This window comes from Nyctereutes procyonoides, unplaced genomic scaffold (genome assembly GCF_905146905.1).
Source record: "Nyctereutes procyonoides isolate TBG_1078 unplaced genomic scaffold, NYPRO_anot_genome, whole genome shotgun sequence".
NCBI lineage: Eukaryota > Metazoa > Chordata > Mammalia > Carnivora > Canidae > Nyctereutes > Nyctereutes procyonoides.
The window spans coordinates 34,741,415-34,767,850 of record NW_026575020.1 but is presented as its reverse complement, the minus strand read 5'-3'; the positions used below and the strand labels follow the sequence as shown (position 1 = coordinate 34,767,850).

Here is a 26,436-nt window from a genome sequence, read left to right as displayed (position 1 = left end):
CAGCCCTTGTTGCTTGTGGAGTGTCTGTTGACTGACACATCTTTGGAGGGTGCTGGGCCATAGCTTTTATTTTATTTTATTTTATTTTATTTTATTTTATTTTATTTTATTTATTTAAAGATTTATTTATTTATTAGAGAGAGAGAGAGTGAGAGAGAGAGAGAGAGAGAGAGAGAGAGAGAGAGGGAGGCAGAGGCAGAGACACAGGAGGGAGAAGCAGGCTCCATGCCAGGAGCCCGACGTGGGACTCGATCCTGAGACTCCAGGATCGTTCCCTGGGCCAAACGCAGGCGCTAAACCACCGAACCACCCAGGGATCCCTGGGCCATAGCTTTTATTTTTATTTTTATTTTATTTTTATTTTTTTGAGCCTTTTTTTAAAAAAAGATTTTATTTATTTATTCGGGGGGGGGGGCAGAGACACAGGCAGAGGGAGAAGCAGGCATCACACAGAGAGCCTGACGTGGGACTCGATCCAGGGTCTCCAGGATCACACCCTGGGCTGCAGGTGGCGCTAAACCGCTGTGCCACCAGGGCTGCCCAGCCATAGCTTTTAAACTTAAAAATATTTTTTGACGTAGCAGTTCCACTTCTAAGAACTTAGACTACTGAATGCACAAAAGTGTACAAAGATATGTATTAAAAAGTGTTCATCACAGTTTTGCCAGTACTGGGGAAAAAAATTGGGGACTGTGGCCCATCCAGTTGTACTGTGTCACTAAAACAAAGAGGTAGATAGGTGTGTTATCCAGAAAGCACATTAGATATGTTAAGTAAAAAACAAGTTACAAATTGTATGTGTGGTGTCATCCCACTCATGTTAAAAAATACTATATAGAAAAATCTGCTTGGCGTTTCTCTCTGGAGGATGAGATCGTGACAAGTTCTGTGTTATATATATTTATAAATTTATTTTTACTCTGGACATATATTTCTTTTATAAGCTGTAAGAAAAATCACATCTCAAAGCCATCAGGCCCCTGCCCGCCTCGCACTGCTGGGAGCTCTTGGTCAGGAATATGGGGCTCAAGCCCCTTCCCTGGGCTGACTCAGTTTCCCTGTTGGCAACTCCTTCAGCACTTGTGTACAGTGAAGCCACCAGGTTTTGTAGGAGAAGCTCTGCCAGGGGCCAAGGACTGTCCTGCCCAGCAGATGGCAACTGGTAGGCCTCAGATGGGGCCCAGCTTCTCATGGGCTCTGCAGTGTTAGTCTGCCGGGGACCTTACATGCTGCTGCTGAGCCTTTGGAGGCTTGGAGGGGCCTGTGTGTGCCCACGCCTGCCTGACCTTGATGCCCCCTACCTTGTCTAGTTCCAGTGTGACGGGCTCTCCGCCGCCGGAGTCGCTGCCGCAGCCGGGTTTGCAGAGGCCTGTCTCCAGCTTACAGAAGCCGACACAGCCGAGCAGCCAGGAGGTAGGTGCTGTATGACCTGCTCCTTCCAGAAGCAAGCCTCATGGGTGGCCATGGGACAGGAGCACAGGAAATTGTCAGGGTTCCCATGAGGTGACTCGAATCTGCAGCTTTGGGAGAAAGACTCCACATCCAGAACAGAGTACAAACACCCAATTTGCTTTCTGGTGACTTACTTTGAGGTGATGTCACTGGGCGAACTACAGGCTAGATCAGGGTCCTGTGGTTGTGCTCCATGGGGACCACAGAAAGGTTGGGGGTCAGGTGAGCTGAAAAACAAAATTAAGCAAGCTCCTTTACTGTCGGACTTTTTTTTTTTTAATTTTTTTTTCATTTATTTATGATAGTCACACACACAGAGAGAGAGAGAGAGGCAGAGACATAGGCAGAGGGAGAAGCAGGCTCCATGCACCGGGAGCCCGACGTGGGATTCGATCCCGGGTCTCCAGGATCGCGCCCTGGGCCAAAGGCAGGCGCCAAACCGCTGCGCCACCCAGGGATCCCCTACTGTCGGACTTCTTGCCAGCATCTTTAGAGACTGGTGTCTAAGAACACACTTTGGGAAATACTGATCTGTGACCCTTTATTTGTTGATGCATTTAAAGTATTCTCCCTGGGGGATCCTGGCTGGCTCAGTCCATGGAGCATGCAATTCTTGATCCTCAGGGTTGTGAGTTTGAACCCCAGGTTGGGTGTAGAGATAGATTACTTAAAAAATAAGGGCATCCTGGGTGGCTCAGTGGTTTAGTGCCATCTTCAGGCATGATCCTGGAGACCCGGGATCGAGTCCCATGTCGGGCTCCCTGTATGGAGCCTGCTTCTTCTCCCTCTGCCTGTGTCTCTCATGAATTTAAAAAAAAAAAAAAATCTTATAAATAAATAAACACACACCCCAATAGTGCTTTCCTAAACAGAAAGTCAGGAATTTTTTTTTTTTAAGATTTTATTTATTCATGAGAGATATATAGAGAGAGGCAGAAACATAGGCAGAGGGAGAAGCAGGCTCCCTGCGGGGAACCCGATGGGGGACTCGATCCCAGGACCCCAGGATCACACCCTGAGCTTAAGGCAGATGCTCAACCACTGAGCTACCTAGGCATCCCAGAAAGTTGGGATTTAACCAAGGAAGGGCTCATAATATATTCAGTCCATTGGTATCTGGATTTCAAGGATCAGCAGGAGGATATGCTTAGCTGGGAGCTAGAAATCTAGATGAGACATCTGCAGATCTTTTAGAAGACCACAAGACGTGTAGACAGATACCTAGCATTTAGCAGCTCACTGGAAAACAACCTGCACTACTGTATTTTGGTTTTGTACTATTCCCTGGGCAACCGAAGGTCTGAGGTGTCATCTCCAACCACTGGGGAGAGTGTATGGCTTTGCCAGAGGGCACCTCCCCCACCCAACACTGAATACTGAAATTAAAGAAAAAGGTAAAAGAAGTCTACATTCATGGGAAGCTCTGTATTCATTGGCCTGAATCTACAAGTGCCTGGTGCCTAGTCTGAGGACAGAGTTGAGTTTGAATCTGTCTCCTGGAATTTGAAGCTAAGAGATTGAGGGGAGCCTTGGTTTTACAGGCCTTGCTGTATGTCAGACTCCGCATTGGAGCTGCTGAAAATGTGTCTGTTCCTGTACCCTGGTGCTGTAGAGTCTGGATTAGCACCTGGTGTGGTCCTGGCATTGTTGAGAAGATCTGCTGAGGGTCAGAGCCTTGTCTTGGGGCCAGCATGCTGGTCACCCTGCCCAGGGCTCAGCTCTTCCCACATAGTGGCGGTGAGAAGGGACTCCCAGTGGTTCCCAGCCCCCAAAGCCTCGCCCCAGAGGCAGGACAGCATATCTGCTCTTGTCAGAGTTATGGCAGGGTGGCAGTATTAGTAACGCTTCTTGGCCTTGGAGCCATCCTCTTCTCATTTGATGCCTTTGGTGGGTGAGAGCAGGGGCATCTTGGTGCTGGCTGTAGACACCAATTGGGAGGCTGTGGGACGGCAGGGCCCTAGTGCTCTGTGCTTCCTGGGGGACCAGCCAGCCCTAGCTGTGCTGCCGTGTTACATCGCTGGCACATCCTTTCTGTGGTCTGTGTGCAGGGGCCTGTGGCCATCCTAAGGCACTCAGGGCAACTTCTAATAAATAAATGGATAGTTAGACCTGGTCTGCTCTGTACAGAAAGCAAGAGAGATGGCCATCTAAGCCCTGAGTGTGGTGATGCGGGTGGTGGGAGGGGGGGGGACAGGAAAGAGTAATAATTTAATGTGAGGTCTGACCCAGTAAGTGCTGAAACATCATGCTGCACCAGTTTTATGTATTTTTACCTTCAGTTGGAAGAGGAAGGCTGCTAGGTTGATGTTGTTGGAGAAAGGCAGGTGGGCTCAGTGGCTGGGGACTCGATGGGGCTTGGGACACAGGCTGAGCGGGGACAAGTCCTTGTCCTGCTCTCCTAATTGGGACTAATCTCTCCTTTCTGAGCCTCATTTGGAATAGGACTAGAACCTTCCCAGAGAGTGGGAGGGTTTGCTCAGGCAGGGTGTCCCTAGCATAATGCCTTGCCTGCAGTGAGCTTTCCACACAGTTCTGAGGATTGCATGTGAGCCAGGCAAGTCCAGATTAGCGGAAGAGGAAGGCCTCACTTGAATAGTTGTGTCTTATAGAATGACAGTAATTATGGAAAGTAGCGTAGTGGCCCATCCACTGAAAGATCAGGCATGCTGGGTTTCCCATGCTGATGCTCCTCTATTAGTGGTGCACGGTTTTTGGGACACATGCTGGAATTGAGATCTAGTCTTTATCTCTTGAGCAAGGCATAGTAGCTGTGTGGGTGCGAGAGGTGACCTGACAGAGTGTTCTGGAGTGCAGTGTGAAGGGGACGTGGGGTTTTGAGTCCTGGCTTTGCTGTGGGACTGGCTACGTGAATTGACCATGTCCCCTCCACCCTGATCCTCACCTTTGCCGTGGGCTTGGCAGCTCCCAACGCCCTGGCTATCGCACAGGTGAGAAGCTGGGTGGAAAGCAGGCCGGTTGGGCCAGCTCTATTCTCATTTCCTTCCTTCTTTCAGAACACAAATTCAGTGCCAGGTGGACCAAAGTCATGGGCACAGCTGAATGGAAAGCCAGCAGGACACGAAGGTGGTAAGTGTGGGTGGGTGGTGTTGGGCTGGGTGTGTGGGGAGGGACGAGTACCTTTTCTAGACTGTTGGGCTTGAGTCTTGGCAGCCCTGGGCCTAAAGCTTTGTGGAATTTCTCACCTGAGTGAGCTTCTGTTCCCTGGAGCCTTTACCTTTGCCCCAGGGGTGGGAGTGCTGACCCCACAAAGTCCGTCAGCTCTTTGATCTCAGAGAATGTTATTAGGAAAGACATTCCTCCTGGGGTATGTGGGGAGGCTGGACGCTGGTCTGAGTCGGCTGCTGCTCTAAGTCGGCTCTGAGTCGGCTATCCCATCGGCGGAATTCAGATACCTGCTCACCGGTGTGGCTGACATGAGTCTGCTTCCTCTCTCCTGGGCCATCAAGGAGGAGGTGTTGCGAGGTGTGGTGTGAGCTTCAGGCCTGGGTTTATAAATAAGCCAGCCCTGGGAATTGAGCTGCTTGGTGTTGGATGGTGCCACTGGAGCATTCATGGCTTACACAGTATTTGTTACTGTTTATGTCGTGCCTGACCTGGAGCACTTGGAAGTTGTCACCAGCAGAGCCACAGCTGTGATAGTTCCACAGAGGGAAGTGGGGTGGGAGGGTGCCCAGTTTTCAGTGACTGCTGAACAGCCTATCAGAGGGCTTCCTAGGCAGGCTCAGAGCTCACCTGAGCAGAGAGGGCAGCCAGACTCTGCCCCCTGCACCCCCCGCACCCCCAACGACCAAAGCCCTCTCTGAGAATGCAGGCCCAGGCTCAGTGAGTGCTTTAGAGAGAAGCCAAAGATATAGATACATCTGCCTGAGCCCTCCTAATTTGTTACTGTTAGCTCAAATATGTCCAGCACACTGCAAACCAACCTGGATGATGCCTCTGCGCTGGAAGGAGAGGGCTGCTGGTGAGAGTAGTGCACGATTGCTCGCTCTTCTGCGAAGAGCACTGGCTGTCTTTTGTACCCTTTGCCCCCAGTCCTGGCTAATGTCTCGCCTGTCCCGAACTCTCCCCTCCTTGCCCGGCGCATGTGCCCCTTCTGGATGGGAATCACTGGATGGTTGGAAGTTCTGTCCCCATCTCCGGTGGGGACATCAGTCAGCGTGCCAAAGTGCTGTCAAACACCAGTTCCAGAGGAGCTCAGGGCAGGAGAGCTTGGCCTGCATATGTATAAGGGAGCTTTATGGACTCTCTGGTCTGTGGGATGAGGTAAAGGGGGCAAGACAAGCACGGGGTGGGGGGATGAGTGGGGCGGTGACAAGTATTATAGTTCCCTATAATTAGCTCTCTTTAAAGAGGCTTTATAAAGAGCATTCATTAGACTGATTTTACAGTGGTCTTTGCTTTCTAAAGCCTTTATTCTGTAAGGTTAGAACTTTAAGCAAATCAAATGTATTAATTTGTATTTAAGAAGAACTACAGAAGTTAAAAAAATACTAGTGTGTATTGGCACAACCCCTGTGGAGGGCAGCTTGGTCCTGCCTCTCCAGATACTAATAGCTCACCCTTTGACCTGGTAGTTCCACTGTGCGGAAATTGCCCTAGAATACTTGCCTGTGTGAGAAATGACATATATACCCGATACTCATAGCAACATTTTTTTTAATATGTCATTTATTTTTTAATATGTCATTTATTTATGAAAAAGAGGGAGTTGAGAGGCAGAGGGAGAAGCAGGCTCTCCATGGAGCTGAGAGCCTCATGCAGGGCTTGATCTCAGGACCCTGGGATCATGACCTGAGCTGAAGGCAGACACTTAACTGACTGAGCCACCCGGGCGCCCCATCATTGCAACATTGTAATAGCAAAAGATTGGAAGTAATCACTTGAAATGTCCATCAGATTTTGGTGCTTTCACGAATTACTACTAGCCTATAAGGAGAAAAAGCGCTTTTCCATGGGTCTGGCAAACTCTCTAGGGTGTATGATATATTCTTAAGTGAAAAAAAGTGCAGAGTAGTATGTATAGTATGTTACTGCCATTCATGAAAAAAATTCTGATGAGGGAAAATATACTTCTAAAACATGTATGTGCATTAGAAAAGCATCTCTGGAAGGAAGCCTCAGAGGAAGGGAGGAGTAGAATTGGAAGCAGCCTGTTTTCTGAGGGTGTAGGAAGTAGGCAGGTGGGGGTACAGGCGTGGGAGTGGGGGAGGGTTTGTTCATACCTTTCTCCAGCTTCTTTTGATCCTGTGATTGTATTTCCTATCAAAACTAAGATGTGGGGCACCTGGGTGGCTCAGTGGTTAAGCATCTCCTTTCAGTTCAGGCAAATAAAGATTTTATTTATTTATTCATGAGAGACACACATAGAGAGAGAGGCAGAGACACAGGCAGAGGGAGAAGCAGGCTCCACGCAGGGAGCCTGATGGGGGACTCAATCCTGAATCTCCAGGATCATGCCCTGGGCTGAAGGCAGACACCCAACTGCTGAGCCACCCAGGCATCCCATAAATAATGTCTAAAAGCAAAACAAAACAAACTAAGCCATGACTTAGAAACTAATTCCAGAACATGACAAAATCCTTTGAGAACATCTGACTGATCATTCATCATCGGGGAGGCAGTAGAACCCAGGAGCCCAGGAGGAGGGACAGAGGCGTCCATGGTGCAGGCAGGGGACTGGGGTGGCAGCAGCCCCCAGCTCGCCTCCTGTGCTGTGGCCACAGGCCCATGGTGTATTGGGGCTATGGGTGCTTGACAGTGTTGCTCGCAAACATGTTCATGGCTCTGCACTTCTGAAGGACTCTTCCTGAGTCGATAGACCCCTCCATGTGGTCTGTTGGGTGGCCTTGGGCCTGTTTCAGTTGGATCAGCCCCAGGGGGCCAGACTGGTGCAAACAGACACCAGAGGCTTGTGACTTGTGGGCTCTGGTGTGGCAGTGGTCCCTTGCTGATGGCTCCTGGAACCCTAGGAAAGTCCCTCATGTTCCTGCCTCAGAGTCTCAACGGCAGAGAACACATGGCCCAAAGGATTGGTAGTGAACGTGCTCTAAAGAGCACTGCAGCCGTAAGGAGTGCTACTGCTTTAGTCTGGGATTCTGAGTTCTTCCCTTTATCTTTCTTATCTGTGGAGGGCAAGTTTAATTCCCATGTAGAGTGAGACCTTCGTGACTGCTAAGGCAGAAAAAAGTACTGTTTGTTTTTAAGCTTCCAATCTGTGTTTTTAAAGCATAGCTTTAATATATCCTCCTTGTCAGTGGTTTTTGTTAAAAAATGCTCAAGCAACTGTGAGTCGAAGGCCCCCTCACACAGTGGCAGTTTCTTTGTGACACTTGGAGATTGTCTGTCAGGTTGTCCCCCTGGCAGGTTTATTTGACCCTGGATCTTTTTACTAAGTGGAGTAGTGAATGAATTGCTGCCTCTTGCGTTTGCACTAATCCCAGCTGCGTGTTTCTGGCCAGGTCCCTGCCGTAGTTCACGGGCCCATGAATCAGTAATTCCGAGAATGATACTGGTCGGGGGTGGGGGTGGGAATTGGGCTCTGCCGTCTAGGGAACAGGCATAGCATGGCTGGACATTGTGCTGTGTACTGCCACTGTTGTGTTAAGTTTATATGGTGCTGGGCATTTGGTCCAGATAAAAGCACCAAATGCCACCCTGGACCCTAAAAAGGCACCATTTTGTCTGAAAGATGATTTCAGGTTCCTGATGCTAAGCGCTGGGAGGGGCTCCCACAAAGTTAAGGAAAGGTTTCTTCTCCAAAGAACCTATAGCATTGGGGAGTGGATGGGAGAGGGAGGGAAGGAATAAACAGATCCCAGGATCACAGGACTGAGATGTTTGTTGCTCACGAGGGTAGATCTGGGGTGGAGGCTTTGGGAGGGGGGGGGGACCATTTGCTGCCATTACCTCCACACGAAAACAGCTCACCTCCCTGGGCTGATTTCCCTGAAGACTCCTGCCCTTTTTTAGGAGTGGGGAAGGCTCTGGGCTGGGGCAGCTGTGATCTGCTCTCCCTTATCCTTTGTCAGCAGCCCAGCAGATCATCTGCATCTGGCTTTCCTTGTCCCCTGGGGAGCGCACTTAACAGGAGCAGGCTCCAGGTGGGATCCAGGCAGCGTGGCTTCCGACCCATGGGGCAGCAGAGGCCCTTCGGCGCCGCTCACCGAGCCCTCTGCTTTTCTCGACAGGTTTAAGGGGCTCAAGCCGACTGTTATCCTTCTCTCCCGAGGAGTTTCCGACGCTGAAAGCAGCTGGAGGGCAGGACAAGGCTGGCAAGGAAAGGGGCGTCTTCGATCTGTCGTATGGGCCAGGACCAAGCCTCCGCCCTCAGAGTAAGTGCACTGTGGTCTCTGTCTGGGCACGTGTGGAAACAGTAGGCTGCCCTTCTGCCTTCTAGTGGCATGTGTACTCTCAACGAGCTGGTGCTCCCAGGCTCCAGGCTCTCTGTCTGGAAAGTATGCTTACTGACCCTGTGCCTGTCCCCTGCCTGTGGCACCTGTTCCCTAGGCTGGTCTGGAGGTCGCTCCTCTTTTCTCCTCCTCTGAATTGAGCCAAGCCTGTCTGTCTCCCCTTGTGCTGTCATCAGACAGAAGGACCAAGGGCCCATTTGCTTCATCCCTGATTCTGGAGCTGGTTTTCTAAGCCAGGGGCTCCTAAACCTTGCTGAATCCTGTCTGGATCCTTTGGGGAGTTTGGAAAAGTCTGATTTCCAGCCCTTCTCCATCCCCAGCCAAATTAGAATCTCTATTTTTTTTTTTAAGATTTTATTTATTTATTCATGAGAGGCACAGGCAGAGACATAGGCAGAGGGAGAAGCAGGTTCCCTTTGGGGAGCTTGTTATGGGACTCGATCCCAGAACCCCAGGATCACAACCTGAGCCGAAGGCAGATGCTAAACCACTGAACCACCCAGGTGCCCTAGAATATCTATTTTTTTAACATCCTCCTCTGGGGTTTTGTAGCCAGCCTAGGATTGGTCTCCACAGTCCCCTCATCTTGGGTCTGGCCAAGGAGTTGGCAGGGTCATATAGCAATACTTGTAGGTAATTTTTTTTTTTTAATGGCCTTGAGCGGTTAGAGATTAAGATTTTGTCTGGGGAAGAGATTTTCCATCTCTTCTGACTAGGGATTATGAAATGGCTCTTTGTTTGTTTGTTTGTTTGTTTGTTTGTGGACGGATGGGGGAAGGGAGGGCTTGAATAGATCCTGAAACATGAGGGACTTTTGTCTGTTTGTCTTAATCTGCAAGGCATCCCAGTGTCAGAACTGGCACCCTGTAAGTGAAATGATCAATAGGTGACTCTAATGGAGCATACTACCTTTTCAGTGGCCTGTGTCTGGGTTATTTCATCTGCTCCAAATAATGTAACTAAATTCCTCAAGCCAAGAATTGTAGTTTTCCGGGATCAAGCCGGGCTGCTTTGTAGAACCACAGAAGTTTAGAACTAGAAGCTGCTTTTGGGATCAATTCCATCTCCTTATTTGAGAAGATGAAGAAGCAGGTGTGGCCAGAAGGGTAATCACAGGACTTGCCCAAGATTGTATTCAAGGCAGTTGAATTGCTGGGAGCCAACTCTGGTTTTGTGGCTTCTGTGCTTTATCTCTTTCTCTTAGTCTCAAGTACTCAAGGACTTCATGCTTCAATTCCTAACCATACATTGGCTGAAAAGGAGCGGGCTCATGTGATTTCTCCTTTGCCCCTAATTCCCCCAGTACTTGTTAAGTTTGACGGTGGGGGGAACATCATCTTAATAGGATAGATAGGTTGGCGGGTTCAGACTGTGAGCTGCAGGAGAGCCCCCTGAGCCCGAGCAGAACAAGTGGGGGTGAAGGCCTGGGGGGTGGGGCCAAGGACCCTTTCATGCCCCCACTGGAGGGAGAGGGGCTCTGCTTTGTCTTATGAACTGTGGAATCTTTGAGCAGAGGTGTCACTGTGAAACTGAGTTGAAACATGTCAGGACTTAACACCAGTTTTCAAGGTTTTATTTTTAAGTCATCTCTACGTGACACATGGGGCTCCAATTCACGACCCTGAGATCCAGAGTTGCATGCTCTACTGACTGAGCCAGCCGGGTGCCCCAGGACTTACCTCAGTTTTAATGTAAAGCCCAATGCTGGGCCCAGTGCTGATCCTGATGGGTCAGTGTTTGTGGGAGAAATGACCCAAGGCTGTTTTTATTGGGGCTGTCCTGATTTCTTCGTGTGTTAGATCTGTGGATATATGTGGTTTCTGTTGACCAGCGAAGACCATGTCTTGTTTACACTTGCCTTCTCTGTGAATGGACCTTGCTTTGTATTTCTCTTACAACCAGACTTCCCACAGCAAGTTTGTACGCATTGGCCAGGTGTCTGCCCTCCACCTTCCCTGGCAGATTCGACCACTTGACTCTTCACTTTTGGGTTTTTTGTTTTTGTTTTTGGTGAATGAGGGGGTCCCTCGACCTTCAGAACCTCACACAATCCCTCCTCCCCCTTCCTCTTTCCTCTCCCCTTTTGCCCCCTTTCAATTTCCAGATGTGACAAGCTGGAGGGAGGGCGGTGGGCGAAACATAATTTCTGCCACGTCTCTGAGCGCCTCCCCAACTGAGCTGGGCAGCAGGAACTCGAGTGCGGGAGACGGAGCCCCCTCCTCGGCATGTACCAGCGATTCTAAGGACCCCTCTCTCCGCCCGGCTCAGCCTGTCCGAAAAGGGGCTTCACAGTTCATGGGAAATGTATACCACCCACCTACATACCATGACATGCTTCCTGCTTTTGTAAGTTTTCAGAGTATGCATTTTTTTTTTCCCATGAAGTTGGATTGCTCGTGTCCAGCAGAACCTCCTCTAAGTGGTTGAATGTCCACCTCAGTTTTCCTCCCAGTGTCTTTGCCCTGATAAGCCCTACCTTGAAAGTTTCCATTACTTCAGCGTTTTTCTCTGCCCCTTTTCAAATCTTAAGGGTCTTCGGCTGCTTTCCCTGGTGATGTGGATATTATTTCGGCCTTGGTTCTTTAGAGCAAGGAGAGGCAGGCATTGCCTAAGACACCACAAGTCCCCAGGTGTACTTCCTGACAGCAGGAAAGAGATAGGGGAGACGGGGGTAGGATGAACCGGGCAGTTCCAAGACTTGCCTGTCTCTTCTTCCCAGTTTCCATTTTCCAAAGCAAATTCTAATGCAGGTGGAACTTAGAATTTGAACCATTATCAGAAAATCCTATTCATTGATGTTATGTTTCAGATGTGTTCACCGCAGTCATCAGAGAACCAGGGTACAGTGGAACGAGGATCTTTTCCCCTTCCCCAGCTCCGTCTTGAACCCCGTGTTCCCTTTAGACAATTCCAGATGAATGACCAAGATGGGTAAGGCTACTGTATTATAGTCACATTTGTAGAGAGTGGCTCTCTCCACCCCGCTTGGGGGCATTGTGCAAGATAATGGGCTGACATATGAAGGTGCTTTGTCTTCGAGACCACAGTGGACCTGAAACCACCTCCAAGCTCCTGGGTGGGTGGGGTGGCTGGGATCTGGAGCTGAATGAGGTTGGGTTATGATTGTAAGTCCTGGCATGAGTTTGTGGCCATTGCCCTAGGTGCTAGCGCTGAGGATATGAAACTACGAAATGAGCCAGAACTGCTCTCTGGGCTGTGTTTATTCCTTGTAGGTTTCTTTTCAAAGGAGAGGATTTAAGTCTTAAATGCAACCATGAACCTTTGCAGTTTTGGACTTATATTGGGGAAAAGTATTAGGTTTTGCTTGCATCTGTATACTTGATGTGAGGCCAGATCTTTACTCTTTTTGCCCTTGGCAGAAAAGAAAACAGGCTGGGAACAACTCGCCCCATCCGCCCGCTGAGGCAGCTGGTGGGACGGGCGCCGCGGCCCACCATCATCAATGCGGAAAACCTGAAGGGCCTGGATGACCTGGACGCTGACGCTGATGACGGCTGGGCAGGTGGGTCGGGGGCTTTCAGGGCCAGGGTTGCCTCTGCCTGCCGGGCAGCAAGGTGGCTGTGTGGCCCTCAGCAAGCTGGAGTGGCACCGTCCGTGGCTCGTTGCCAGCCGTTGCTTCCTCACTGAGCCCTGTCTTCTGTTGGTCTTTGGTCTTGCTCTTAGATGTGGGGAGATTTTGTTCACTTTCTCAAAAGACTTTTTAGAATGGAAAAGTTAAACAAAAGCGTAAATGGGGTAGTGAGCCCTCAGCTTCACATCCCCTAGCTTCAACGAGTATCAGCCCAATTGTTTTCTCTGAAGATTCTTTTTGTGTCTTTGCTTCCAAGTAAATTTTAGTTACTCTGAAAGATGCTCATCTTCATTGCGCAGTTCTGACAGAGAGATGCACATGTGTGGCACACCTCTCATCAAGGTGTGGAACCTTCCCCCTGCCAGCCAGCCTTCCTCCCCCGGCCTTACCCAGGGCCTCCCCTCCTCTGATCGAGGTTCCATTAGGAACGAAGTTTTCATTTGTGTTCAGCAGATACCCAGGAGTGGAATTATTAGGTCAAAGGGAAGGTGCTTGATTGGGCCTTTTAGGCCCCACCTACACCTTTCTCCATGGTGGCCGTGCCAGGTTACATTCCTTGCTGTGCAATAGGGTTTGAGGACCAGGTTTCTCTGCGCCCTCACAAACTTCCACGTGATTAGTCTTTTTAATTTTAGCCATTCTAGTGGGTGTGTAGTGGTGTCATATTATGCTTTTAATTTGCATTTTGCTGATGACTAATGATGATGAACAAATTTTCATGTGTTATTTGGCTTCTGGTGTATTTTCTTTTTTTTTTTTTCTTTTTTCTTTTGAGTGGCATGATACAAGTCACAGATACAAGTCCCATGCAACTTAATGTCTTACAAATATTTTTTCCCATTTCTTGCCTACCTTGTCTGTTCTTTTTTTTTTTTTTTAAGATTTATTTATTTGAGAGAGAGAGAGAGAGAACGCACACATGAGCATTCAAGTGGGGGGAGAGTCAGAGGGGGAATGAGAGAAAATCCCAAGTAGACTGAGCCCAACACAGGCCTTAGTCCCAGGACCCATGAGATCACGACCTGAGGTGAAACTAAGCAAGAGTCAGATACTTAGCCAGGTGAGCCACCCAGGCACCCCTTGTCTGTTCATTTTTTTTAGCACTGTTTTGATGACCCAAGGTGTTTTATTTTGATGAATTTTAATTTATAAATTTGGGGGGTTTTATAGTTATTTCTTTTGTGTCCTGTCTAAAAATCTTTTTCTCTCCTTGACAGCAGGGATACTCCCCTATTTTCTATCGTTTCAACTCTTACTTTTGGGTCTGTGGTCTATGTTGAATTAATCTTTGTGCATAAGCTAGGAGTCCAGGCTCGTTTTCATCCGTAAGGATATTTAGTGGTTCTGCACCGTTTGTTGTTTGGGCTTTCCTCTCCCTACTGAATTGTTTTGGCACCTTTGCCAAAAATCAATTGACCAGATAAGTGTGGGTCTATTTCTGGACCCTGTTTGTTTCCTTAATGTATTTATTCTTCCTTATGCCGATACCACACTGTAGCTTTATAGTAAGTCTTAAATTCAGCACTGTAAGCTTTCCAGCATTGTTCCTTTTCAAGATTGACTGTTTTTTTCAAGGTTATTTGACTACAAGATCTTTTCATTCCCATATAAATTTAGAATCAGCCTGTCAGTATTTACAGAAAGCCTGCAGGCATTTTGGTTAGGACTATGTTGAATGTATTGCTGGATAAATACCTTAATTTTGAATCTTCCATCCGCGAACTGGTTGAATCTGACTACTCTTAGCTTTGTTTCAGTGTTTTCAGTGTGGAGGTCTTGAACATCTTTTGTTAAGTTTATCCTAAGTATTTGGTGTTTTTTTTTTTTTTTTAAATTTTATTTTATTTTATGATAGTCACAGAGAGAGAGAGGCAGAGACACAGGCAGAGGGAAAAGCAGGCTCCATGCACCGGGAGCCTGACGTGGGATTCGATCCCGGGTCTCCAGGATCGCGCCCTGGGCCAAAGGCAGGCGCCAAACCGCTGCGCCACCCAGGGATCCCCCCCCCCTTTTTTAAAGATTTTATTTATTCATTTATGATAGATGTAGAGAGAGGGGGCGGGGCAGAGACACAGGCGGAAGGAGAAGCAGGCTCCATGCCAGGAGCCCTACGTGGAACTCGATCCTGGGACTCCAGGATCATGCCCCGGGCCAAAGGCAGGCGCTAAACCACTGAGCCACCCAGGGATCCCCAGTATTTGGTGTTTTTTGATGCTGCTGTGCCTGGCATTGATTTTATTTTATTTTATTTATTTTTATTTTTTTTAATTTTTATTTATTTATGATAGAGAGAGAGAGAGAGAGGCAGAGACATAGGCAGAGGGAGAAGCAGGCTCCATGCACCGGGAGCCCGACGTGGGATTCGATCCTGGGTCTCCAGGATCGCGCCCTGGGCCAAAGGCAGGCGCCAAACCGCTGCGCCACCCAGGGATTCCCTGGCATTGATTTTAAAATGTAATTTCATTTTTTTGTTTCGTGTTGTAAACGGTTGATCTTTGTGTATGGACCTGTACCAGGCACTTTGCTGAATCCTACTGATTAGTTTTAGTTGATTTCTTAGAATTTTCTACATAAAGCATCTTGTTGCCTATAAATAGGGGCATCTTTGTGTCTTCTTTTCAGATTATATGCCTTTTATTTCTTTTTCTTGCTTAAATACAGTGTGGTACTTCCAGTACAGTGCAGTGTTCAAGTTCTTTGTTCCTGATCTTGGGGAGAAAGTGTTTGTGTTTCACCTTTAAATCTTATGTCAGCTATAGGATTTTGGGTGTTCTTTATTATTAGATTGAAGGGTTTCCTTTTATTTCTAGTTTGCTGAGTGTTTTGTTCTCTAAATCATGAATGGATATTAAACTTTGTTGAATAACTTTTCCTGTGTCTGTGATCGTAAGATTTTTTTTTTCGTTTTGGTAATCTAGAGGACTGGATTGATTGCTTAATTATTTATTTATAATGCTAAACCAACCTTAAATTCCTATTGCTCCACCTTTTTGTATGCCTAGATTCAGTGTACTTATATTTTATGAAGGTTCTTGGTGTCTACATCTATGGTGGATACTGGTCTCTGATTTTCTTTTAATATCTTTGTTTGGTTTTGATCTTGGGTTATGCTGGGCTTGTAGATGAGTTGGAAAATGTTCCTTCTCTACTTTTTGGAAGAGGTCTGTAAGTTTGGTATTATTTCTCACATAAATGCTTGATAAAATTCACTAGTGAGGGATCCCTGGGTGGTGCAGTGGTTTGGCGCCTGCCTTTGGCCCAGGGCGCGATCCTGGAGACCTGGGATCGAATCCCACGTCGGGCTCCCGGTGCATGGAGCCTGCTTCTCCCTCTGCCTGTGTCTCTGCCTCTCTCTCTCTCTCTGTGACTATCATAAATAAAAAAAAATAAAATTAAATCAAAAAAAAATTCACTAGTGAAATAATTTGACCCTGGAGTTTTCTTTGTGGTAACTTTTGTGATAATAGATTTAATTTTATTGATTATAGAGGTGCTCAGATTTTCTTTGTCATTTTGTGTCAGTATTTAATAAGTTATATTTTCAAGCGATTTGTTTTTTTTTTTTTTTTTTTTTTTAGTTTTTTTAAATTTATTTATGATAGTCACAGAGAGAGAGAGAGGCAGAGACACAGGCAGAGGGAGAAGCAGGCTCCATGCACCGGGAGCCCGATGTGGGATTCGATCCCGGGTCTCCAGGATCGCGCCCTGGGCCAAAGGCAGGCGCCAAACCGCTGCGCCACCCAGGGATCCCTGTTTTTTTTTTTTTTTTTAATATTATTTATTTATTCATGGGAGACAGAGAGAGAGAGAGGCAGGGACACAGGCCGAGGGAGAAGCAGGCTCCACGCGGGGAACCTGACGTGGGACGCGATTCCAGGTCTCCAGGATCATGCCCTGGGCTGAAGGCGGCACTAAACCACTGGGCCACCGGGCCTGCCCGATTTGTTTCTTTTGAGTTGAATTTATTGGTATAAAGTTGCTGATTGCATTCCTTTTCTTTTTTGATGTCCGTGGGCACTGTAGTGATAGCCCGTCTTTCGTTCCCAGTAATTGGGCAATTTTTATTTTCTCTCTTTTTCTTATTCACTTCTGCCAACAACTTACTCTTTTTATTAATCTTTACTAAGAGGAAGTTTGGGGCTTTAATTTTCTCCATTTTGGTGGATTGTTTTCTATTTTATTTATCTGTTCATTTTAATTATTAAAGCTTTCTGGATTTTTTTTTAAAGATTTTATTTATTTATTCATGAGAGACACAGAGAGGGAGAAGCAGGCGCCATGCAGGGAGCCCAAAGTGGGACTCGATCCCGGGACCCCAGGACCACACCCTGGGCCGAAGGCAGGCGCTAAACTGCTGAGCCACCCAGGGATCGCCCGCTTTCTGGATTTTTAATTTAATTCTTTTATAGTCTGAGAGTATACACTGTATGATTTCGTTTTTTTCAACTTATTGAGACTTATTTTATGAACAGGACATAATTCAAATGCATTTGAAAAGAAAGTGTATTCTGCAGTTGACCATCATGGTCTGTAAATATCAATTTAGTTACAGTCAAGGTGGTTGAAGTGTACTTCAGATCTTATATACTTGTATTTTTGTCTAATTCTCTTAGGTACTGAAAATGAGGTATGGAATTCTCCACTGTGACTGGATTTATCTGTTTCTCTGCTTCATTGGTTTCAAAGCTGTTATTAGGCATATGCACATTTCTAATTTTTCTGACATATATTGATCCTTTAGATGTCCTATATCACTAGAAATGCGAGTTTCTTTTGTCCTATGTTAAAATCATTGCTCTGGTGTTACTGTTTTCATGTGTGTCTTTTTTTTTTCTTTAATCCTTTTCCTTTCAACCCAATTGTGTTGAAAGGAAACACTTTTTCATCAAATCTGCCTTGTAATTATATTGGACTTTCTGTTTTTTTTTTTTTTTAAAGATACAGTTTGTAGAACAAATTTCACATACCATAAATCCATTCTTTTAAAGTCCACAATTCAGTGAATTTTAGTACATTCACAAGTTTGTGCAGCCATTTCCACTGTCTAGTTCCAGAATATTTCCATCACCCACAAAAGAAGCACTGTACCATTAGCATGCATTCCCAGTTACCCCCTACCCCCACACACATCCTCTGGCAACCACTAATTTACTTTCTCTCTCTGTGGTTTTGCCTATTCTGGACATTTCATATAAATGGAAGCACACAGTGTAGTGTGTGTGACCTTTTGTGTCTGACTTCTCTCACTGAACATGTTTTCAAGATACATCTCATGTTCATTTTCCTGGCCAAAATACTGTTCCCCTGATTGTATCTCCCACATTTTGTGTGCCCACTTCTCTGATGATGGGCACTTTCTGTCCCCCTGAGCCCCTGAGCCCGGGCAGTGCCCTAGGGCACAGCAGCAGCTCATACATCCCATTGGCCAAGTCTCTTTGTTGCCTGGTTGGACCCCTGTCTAGTTTTGCCTGCTATTTTGTTCACCCTTCCATACCTTTTACTGCATTTGTAAGATATTTTGTCCAGATTGAAGACCTGTTATCTGTGGAAAGGTTAATCTGACCAGGCTGCTTTGCTGTCACCCAAAGCCATAGCTGTCCCTCACCTTATCCGTGGTGTCCGTCATGATAGCGGTTGGCCAGGTTGCCCTCCCCCTCGATTGAGCCAGTATAAGCCCTGACTGGAGGAAACCCCCAGGATGGCGCTCTTAGCACTGCTGAGACTTGGCTCTTTCTTGGTCTCCCTGTTGTAGGCCTTCATGAGGAAGTGGACTACTCAGAGAAACTGAAGTTCAGTGATGATGAAGAGGAGGAAGAAGTTGGGAAGGATGGCAGGCCTAAGTGGTAAGGATCCCCCCATCCTTCATAATGTAGCCAGATGCACACGCATCAGTGCTTATTGGCACAGCTGTGTACTGGTCACCACGCCAAGTGCATTTCCTGGTCACAAGCAGCCTCATAGGGGCAGATATGGTTTCCATGCTGCTGATGGGACAGCTGTGTGGGACTGGAGCCAGAGTGTGCATCCCGGCACGCTTGGCTGGCTGGCTGGCTGGCTGAGTCCTAGTGGTTTTAACCACTGTGCCAGTATTTTCCTGAATGAGTTTGGACACCACTTGTTCCACTGATCACTTATGAATCTGGTGCCCAGAAAGGTTTCTCTGGCCAGGCAAGTTTGGGATACCATGGGGTTCAACTTACTGCTTTACTCCAAGGCTGCCCAGAGCCAAGGGTATGTGTGCTGGAGCATGTTGGGGGATCTTTGAGAGATGTGGGAGAAGGCGCTGAGTGGGGTATACCATATTTCCTGAACTTACTTGACCATTTCATTTTTTTCTGCCTTTTTTAGATCATTTCATTGGACTAATTTACCTATAATGCTCTTTGGAAAATACTTCATTGTAGTTTGGTCCCTCTAGTTTTTGGTCTTAATAGCAATAGATTGATTGTCTAGTACTTTTTTTAAAATTTATTTTTAAAGTAAACTCAACCCCTAATGTGGGGCTTGGAGTCTTAACCCTGAGATCAAGAGTCGCATGCTCTACCAACTGAGCCAGCCAGACTTCTCTGACGGAGCTTTTTTTTTTTTTTTTTTTTGGAAAGATTTCATTTATTTATTTGAGAGAGAGAGAGCACACACAAGCAAGGGAGGGAGAAGCAGACTCCCTGCTGAGCCGGGAGCCCTGATTTGGGGCTTCATCCCAGGACGGAATGATGACCTGAGCCGAAGGCATATGCTTAACCCACTGAACCACCCCGGTGCCTCTGGCTAGTACTTTTAAAATAATACCTATGGCTGCTTTAATTTGCTTTTTGACCTATTTTCTTGGATACTAGCAAACATGAATGCTTTCCTTTGTATGGAGTTGCTTATTTCCTTTGTATATTTATTTATTAGACTTATTATATCTGCTTTAAAATGTGATTAGTGTTTTATATCCTTTAGATATTAATGCTTTGATGGGTTTCCATTTGTCGACTTTATTGTCAATAACCAAATGTCTATAGTTGAGTCTGCCTCTCTTTTTCTTTGTATTCCGTGTCGGTTGCTTCAGAGCCCTTCTTCTAAAAGGAATGGGCAGTGACCTTCTGCTACTTTTTCTCCTATCCACAAACAGTTAACTAATCGAAGTTTCTCTAACTTATTTTAATACTGTTTTATTTTAACTGAAGCTTTGAATGCACTTGAGAAATATCTGTGGGTCAGTTCTTGGGACACTAAGCCCAGAAGAAATGGTGAGCAAGAATTTAAATCAAAAGGAATGACATAAGATTTTACAGACTCGAGAAGCAGTAGGACACTCTGTTCCTTATCTCTTATAGCTAACGTGAATGAAGTATTCAACTGAACGAGTTAAGAGTGGATTTGGACACAGTTTTACTGCTGGCTGTGACCAAGGATATCTCAAATTGAGAGTCCCTAAAGCATTCCCTCCCTGAACCTACACTTTTCTGGGGGTTCTTTGGGTTGATTATGAGTGTCTTGCTCCAGGCTCCCGGGTCTTCCTTACATCTTCTTTGTCTCCCTGTCGATGATGGGTTCCCGACACTCCCCTGGACCCTGTCCCTTCCTGTTCATTGTCTCTGGGCCATTGGGACCACATCCTTTCTTTTCTGGACTATTCAGAGGCTAGCCGGTTTGTGTTCTCTCTCCACATTGTGCCTTAGTCATCTTTCCTGGTGGGTCAGGAGCCTTGTGTGGTCTTGGCGCCCCTCAAAGTGGTATCAGGAGTCAAGAGTGGTTGCTGCCCTGCTGTGATCTAAGCCACCTTACCAGCCTCATCTTCCCTCTACCCTCCCTACATGTGTGCACATGGAGACATGCAGACACATACATACTCACGACACCTGACTCCCTGCTGTTCTCTGAACTCCTTGATGTGTGTCTGGGGCTCTTTTTACACAAAAGATGTGCTTGGTCACCGCATACACATTTTGCCCTCGTGCCTTGGTTGCTCCTGCAGCATGTTAAGGTGAGCACTGCACAGATCTCCACTCCCTTCCAGCCTCTGTTTGGAATCCCTTCTCCCCTTTATCATACTGCATCTGTTTGGCTTCCTCCTCTTGCTCTCTGTATTATGGCATCATTTAGTGAGCTGTCTTTTGCTATTTGGAGGAAAATTGATTGAATACCTCCTTTATGCAAAGCGCAGGGAAGGAGCCATATTCTAAGGAGAAAGACCTTCATCTGGGATTCTGGGTTCAGATCTGTTCACTCTTCCTGGGAAGACCACTCCCCAACCTTTATGAGACTCTGTTACCAGCCCTTTAAAATGGGAGAGTAAGGACTTATTTTCCCATAAACCAAGTAATGGCTTTGGAATGCCCCACCTGTAGCTTTGTGTGTAAGAGTGACTTGGTAAATGTTAGTGCTGGATTTTGGTGTTCTGGGTCTGTCCTCTCACACACAGTGGGGTAGATCTATTCCAGGGAAGGACACTGGTGTATGGATGGCTGGCTTCCCCCAATTCCTTAGGCCCTCTGATGGGTAAGACCAAACCATGCTTGGGCTGACTAGGAAAACTCATCCTTGCTGTGGTCTGTCCCAGGAGCAGTTGGGACCCCAGACGGCAGCGTCAGTTGTCCATGAGCTCTGCAGACAGTGCTGATGCCAAACGTCCCCAAGAGGAAGGAAAGGACTGGGGCGAAACAGTGGGTGTGACCCGTGTCGTCCGGAAAGTGCCAGAACCTCAACCACCTTCCAGGAAGCTTCACAGCTGGACATCCGGCCCTGACTACCAGGTACCACAGTCACTGGAGGGGTTCTGTGCCTGTTGTTAGCTGGGAACTGGGGACACACGCACACAAACACATGCTCTTTTCAAATTCATCTCACTAGAATTCTGAGACAGCAGTACAACAGGTCATCTGGTTGTCTGTCCTATGCATTTGTACTTCACTGAGTTCAGTGGCTAGGTTTCTGAAAAGTCCTAGGTGGACATTTCTCTCTCTTGATTTTTCATTAAAAGATTTCTTTTAAAATTTGGAAATAGTCACAAACTTACAGAAATGTTAGAAGCATAATACAAAGAATATTTTTCTCTGAACCATTTGCAGAGTAAGTTGCCAGCCCGGTCAGGCCCTGTCACCACGGAACACTTGTATTTATTTTCTGCCTCCTAGATAACCACGGTCAAAACCAGGAAATTAGCATTGATATACATCAGTGCCATCTGATTCTCAGACTCCATCCAACTTGTACCATTTGTCCCATCAGTATCCTTTGTGTAGAAGAATCCAGTTCAGAATCACATGCTGCCTTCACTCTGGAATAGTCCCCCAGCCTTCCTTAACTTTCATGACTTTGACATTTGTGGAGATTGTAAGCCAGTTATTTTGTGGAATGCACCTCAAGTTGGTTTTATCTGGTGCTTCCTCATGACTGGGTTCAAGGTTTCCATTTTTGGCTAGAATGTCTCAGAGATGACACTGATTCTTTTGCTTGTGCCCCACCAGGTGACAGGAAATTCCACTCTGTCCATGCTCTGACAACCTTCACTCTGATCTCTTGACTAAGGTTTTCATGTCCACCCAATTTCACTCTATGGAGTTTCTCTCTTTCACGTTTGTAACTGATAAGAAATTGTGTGGAGATACTTTGAGACTATGACTGTCCTGTTTCTCATTGAACTTTGAGTTTACTTACTTTTATCAGTGGGTTATAATCTGTTCTTTTTGTTGTTTTGGAGCTGCAGGTATTTTTTATTTGGCTCGCAGGAACCTCTCTAAGCTGGCATCTGTCCTTCTGTCCCACTCGTTATTGAGCAGTTTCCTTGATTTCTGATTGGACAAGCTTTTTTTCTTTTTTCTTTTTTTTTTTTAATTCCAATCTTTTTTAAAAGTAATCTCTACACCCAATGTGGGGCTTAAACTCACAACCCCAAGATCAAGAGTCGAATGATTGGTCTACCATCTGAACCAGCCAGGTGCCCCGGGACAAGCTTTTCCAAGGTCATTTTGTCTTGTCCTTGCCTTGATCAAGGATCAGCCCTTATGATATTTAGAAACCAATATGTGAGTCCTAGGGGAAGTGCTCACTGCTTTTGGCGTGTTATTGTTCCTAGGCCTTCTTGGTGGACAGGGTGAGGAAATGTGTGTATGTATATACAGATATACATATGTGTACACATATATACATGTTCACATCTTTATTATTTCTTTTTTAAAGATTTCATTCATTTATTCATGAGAGACACACAGGGAGAGAGACAGAGACACAGGCAGAGGGAGAAGCAGGCTCCATGCAGGGAGCCCTATGTGGGACTCGATCCCAGGACTCCAGGATCACGCCCTGGGCCGAAGGCAGGCCGCTAAACCACTGAGCCACCCAGGGATCCCAACATCTTTATTATTTCTATATCTGTATGGAGAACCATGACTTCACAGTGATACCTCTGGTTCCACACAATCCAACTTGGTTCTCTCCCCTTCTGTATCTATAATTCCACTTTCCCATTGTCCCTAGTATTCACACTTACTTGATCAGTCCCCCTGTGTGTGACCAGTCTCCCATTTTTGTCCCCATCCTCTCTCCCTTGCACAGATGCCCTCCTCGCCCACTCAGCTGTCAGTGCCCCCCAACCCAGTCCCAGCACCACGTGGATACCCTGAATCTCCCTGCTGGGCCACCTCTCCTTATGATGAATCCTCACCGTGCTTGGTTGGGCTCTAACTCCCACACTAGCCACATCTCCACATGGACACCCTCTTCTCCCTGCCTGCGTTCTGACCACCTGCTCTGAACCACCAAGACTGTTGGTGCCAGATGCCTGCCTTATTGTTCCAGACTTCATGACTTTGAGACTGATTGTTCAGGAGGCACAGAGTTAGGTCTGAGAAAGGCATTAACTTAAATACATTTGGCATAACAACAATAACAGAATTGCCACTTTTTAAAACGATTTATTTATTCATGAGAGACACAGATTGAGAGAGAGAGAGAGAGAGAGAGAGAGCAGAGACACAGGCAGAGGGAGAAGCAGGCTCCATGCAGGGAGCTCGATGTGGGACTTGATCCTGGGACTCCATCCAGAATCATGCTCTGGGCCCAAGGCAGGCGCTAAACTGCTGAGCTATCCAGGGATCCCAGAATTGCCATTTTCATTTTTTATTTTTTAATTTTTAAAGATTTTATTTATTTATTCATGAGAGACACAGAGAGAGAGGCAGAGACACAGGCAGAAGGAGAAGCAGGCTCCATGCACCCTGGTCCCCAGGATCAGGAATTGCCATTTTTAATGCATTTTGCTATTTAAGGGACTCTGATTCCACATCTTATAAAATGAAAATGTCTTTATCTTTAGTCTTTTTTTTTTTTTTTGAGCACCTATTGTGTGCCAGGCACTGTGCTAGGTACAGGGAAAACAAAATTGACAGCTATTCTTGGAAATTACCCTGTAATTAATCCAAATTTCATTCCTGTGTTGGAGTTGTTCAGTATTCCAAGGAGGTTTCACTTTGACCTTCTCATAAACAACAATGTGAGTTAGGTGAATCAACAAAGAAAAAAAAAATCTGTATAATTTTATGCATTCAGATTTCTAAAAAGTTCCAATATTTTGCAGAGGACTGGGTCTTTAAATGACAGCTAATATTGGGGCACTTCAGAAAGGCACCTCAGAAGTCTTGCGGGGCGATCCATGTACCCTTTGATTCTGTCCTTTCATTTCTAGGAGCACTGGGGGGTGAGGTAGATGATAGTGATGGCGACATGCCACCATGTATGCACTGCAGAGTGTGGACAGGCCTAGTCCAGGGCAATAGGAAAGGAAAGTATGTGCTTTGGCCCCAGTTACCTTGTGTGAAAGTACTATCATGCTTCCAAGTTAGAAGTTCCTAATCTTCTCTGATTGTCCTTATTGTCCCTGGATTATAAGAAGTTAACTTTCAGGAGAAAAGCCCTTGGTTGCAGTGAATGTATTACATGGTGCTTTTGTGGAGGGTTCATGAGTGCACTAGAAAAGGCACAGATCTTGTTTGTTTACGTCTGAGGACTCATGACCGTTGTACGCATCTGTCGCTTGCACCCAGAATGGGAAGCTCTGTTTTGGGATGGTCATTCCTTATTGTGCTTTCAGTGACTGGTGCTCCCTTATACTTGCCCATCAACTGTGCTGTGATGTATTCCGCATGAAGCTCTGTTCCCTGCAGCTTGGGGAGAAACCTTCCCAACATCAAGAGGGCTTCCTACTGGTTTCCCAGTAGTAATTAGCAACCAGTGAGAGATCCAGAGTAGATGAAGTGGCCAAAATAGATGTTTTCTGTGAAGAGTCATTTTGAAGCCATCTCTCTGACTGAATTTTAATTTCTTGCTCCCTTTATACCTGGAGGTTTCGGTATTTTCATGGGAGAAAGAGGAGAGCTCATTTGCAACTTAAGTAGGAAATTAAGTGGGTCTCTGCTCCTGGCTGCTGGCCGTGGAGGCCCTAATCTTGTGTGCGTGTTAGCAGTGGCCAGAATGTCCAGGCACTGTTTGCTGTCTTGATTGCGGTGTGGAGCATGTTCTTTGTTGCACATCCACTGTCCCAAGGGGCCTCCTTTATCCCCAGCTTACACATGAGGAGTTAAGGTTTAGGACGTTAGCACTTGCCTAGACGTCACTGCAGATTAGTAAAAGACCAAGCAGGATTGAAACCCAGGTCCACCGAACACGTGACTGCTGCCTCTTGAAGAAGCTCAGGGGTCTTGGGAATGAGAACTGATGGTGGGGTAGCCCATCTCCTGGGCTTGGGGCCCATTGTTTCATCTGACTTTATTCTCTTGGCAGAAGTCCTCGATGGGCAGCATGTTCCGGCAACAGTCTGTTGAGGACAAAGAGGACAAGCCACCCCCACGGCAGAAATTTGTGCAGTCCGAGATGTCGGAGGCTGTAGAGCGAGCCCGAAAACGCCGGGAGGAGGAGGAGCGCCGAGCCCGCGAAGAGAGGCTGGCTGCCTGTGCTGCCAAGCTCAAGCAGCTGGACCAGAAGTGTAAGCAGGCTCAGAAGGCGGGCGAGGCCCAGAAGCCTGCAGAGAAGGAAGTACCTCGATCTCCAGGCACCGAGAAGCTGCCCCCACAGGAGAATGGCCCTGCTGTGCGCAAAGGTAAGTGCTGGGCCCTTGTTCTGTGAACCGGACACCCTGGGCTGTTGGCGGTGCTCTGTTGTTTGCATCTTCCTGGCTTCCTAGCATAACCTGTGGCGAACAGCAGGGGATGCTGGGAAGCTCTGGTCATTGAGTTCTGGCCTTGGGCTCACATCCTGTTGCAGCTTCTGAAAGTGGGAGGCTACACACTTCGCCTCCCTGGCGCTTGTTTCCTCATCGGTAAAACAGGATGGAAATAGTATGTACCTGCCTGCACACTGAGGGGCCGCGGGACAGAAAGTACAGAAAGTGCTTGGCACAGCTTCTAGATACGGAAAGCATGCTTGATAACCAACATTGTCCCCATTACCCTCATCACTGTTCTCTTTCTGCCACTGCTCAACCAAAGATGCGGGTGCTGGAGGGCTTTAATACAAGCACAGGGTCCTTTCAGTTCATTTAAGAAAATCAGGAAGAATGTGCCTTTGTGACATTGAGAGAAGCCCGCCTGCTTGTTAGAGTACATTCTTCCTGGCGTTAATTCTGCAAAGGATGGATCACACGGCTCCCTAAGAGACATTGAACAGCACTGTGTGGCGGAGAGTAGCTCTTGCAGCAGTTTTCAAGAGTACCACCGACTTTGTTCTTTGTGATATTCTTAAATGAACTAAAAACAACTCTTTAGGAGGGAAGGATCTGATAAAAAGTTCAGTCCCTGAAAGCTTCTCAGATGAGTCTCGTTCCTGACCTGCTGGTCCTCAGCCCCCTTCTGGCCAGGAACAGAAGTCTTAGCACAGCCTGTGCCCAGCCTCTGTACTTGCTGAGATGGGGCGGTGGAGAGAGGCCAGGAAGGCGGGTGCTTTGGTGTGAGCCTGGTCAGTTGAGACTGGTGCTTGGGGTGG

The 26,436-nt window shown here is 46.9% G+C and overlaps 1 protein-coding gene across 9 annotated transcripts in view; it reads left to right on the top strand.

Moving 5' to 3' along the window:
• PRRC2B (proline rich coiled-coil 2B) overlaps positions 1-26,436 on the top strand; it is a 91,697-nt gene that overhangs the window by 32,006 nt on the left and 33,255 nt on the right. For 8 of the 9 annotated variants that reach the window (XM_055323203.1, XM_055323180.1, XM_055323194.1 and 5 more), the window contains exons 4-12: positions 1,311-1,413; positions 4,467-4,539; positions 8,661-8,804; positions 10,987-11,228; positions 11,692-11,813; positions 12,263-12,405; positions 18,227-18,317; positions 21,023-21,215; positions 25,240-25,555. In XM_055323203.1, the coding sequence (XP_055179178.1) occupies positions 1,311-1,413; positions 4,467-4,539; positions 8,661-8,804; positions 10,987-11,228; positions 11,692-11,813; positions 12,263-12,405; positions 18,227-18,317; positions 21,023-21,215; positions 25,240-25,555 (1,427 nt within the window). Of the gene's footprint in view, positions 1-1,310; positions 1,414-4,466; positions 4,540-8,660; positions 8,805-10,986; positions 11,229-11,691; positions 11,814-12,262; positions 12,406-18,226; positions 18,318-21,022; positions 21,216-25,239; positions 25,556-26,436 lie in introns of those variants that run through there. The other variant, XM_055323210.1, reaches the window with a different exon arrangement.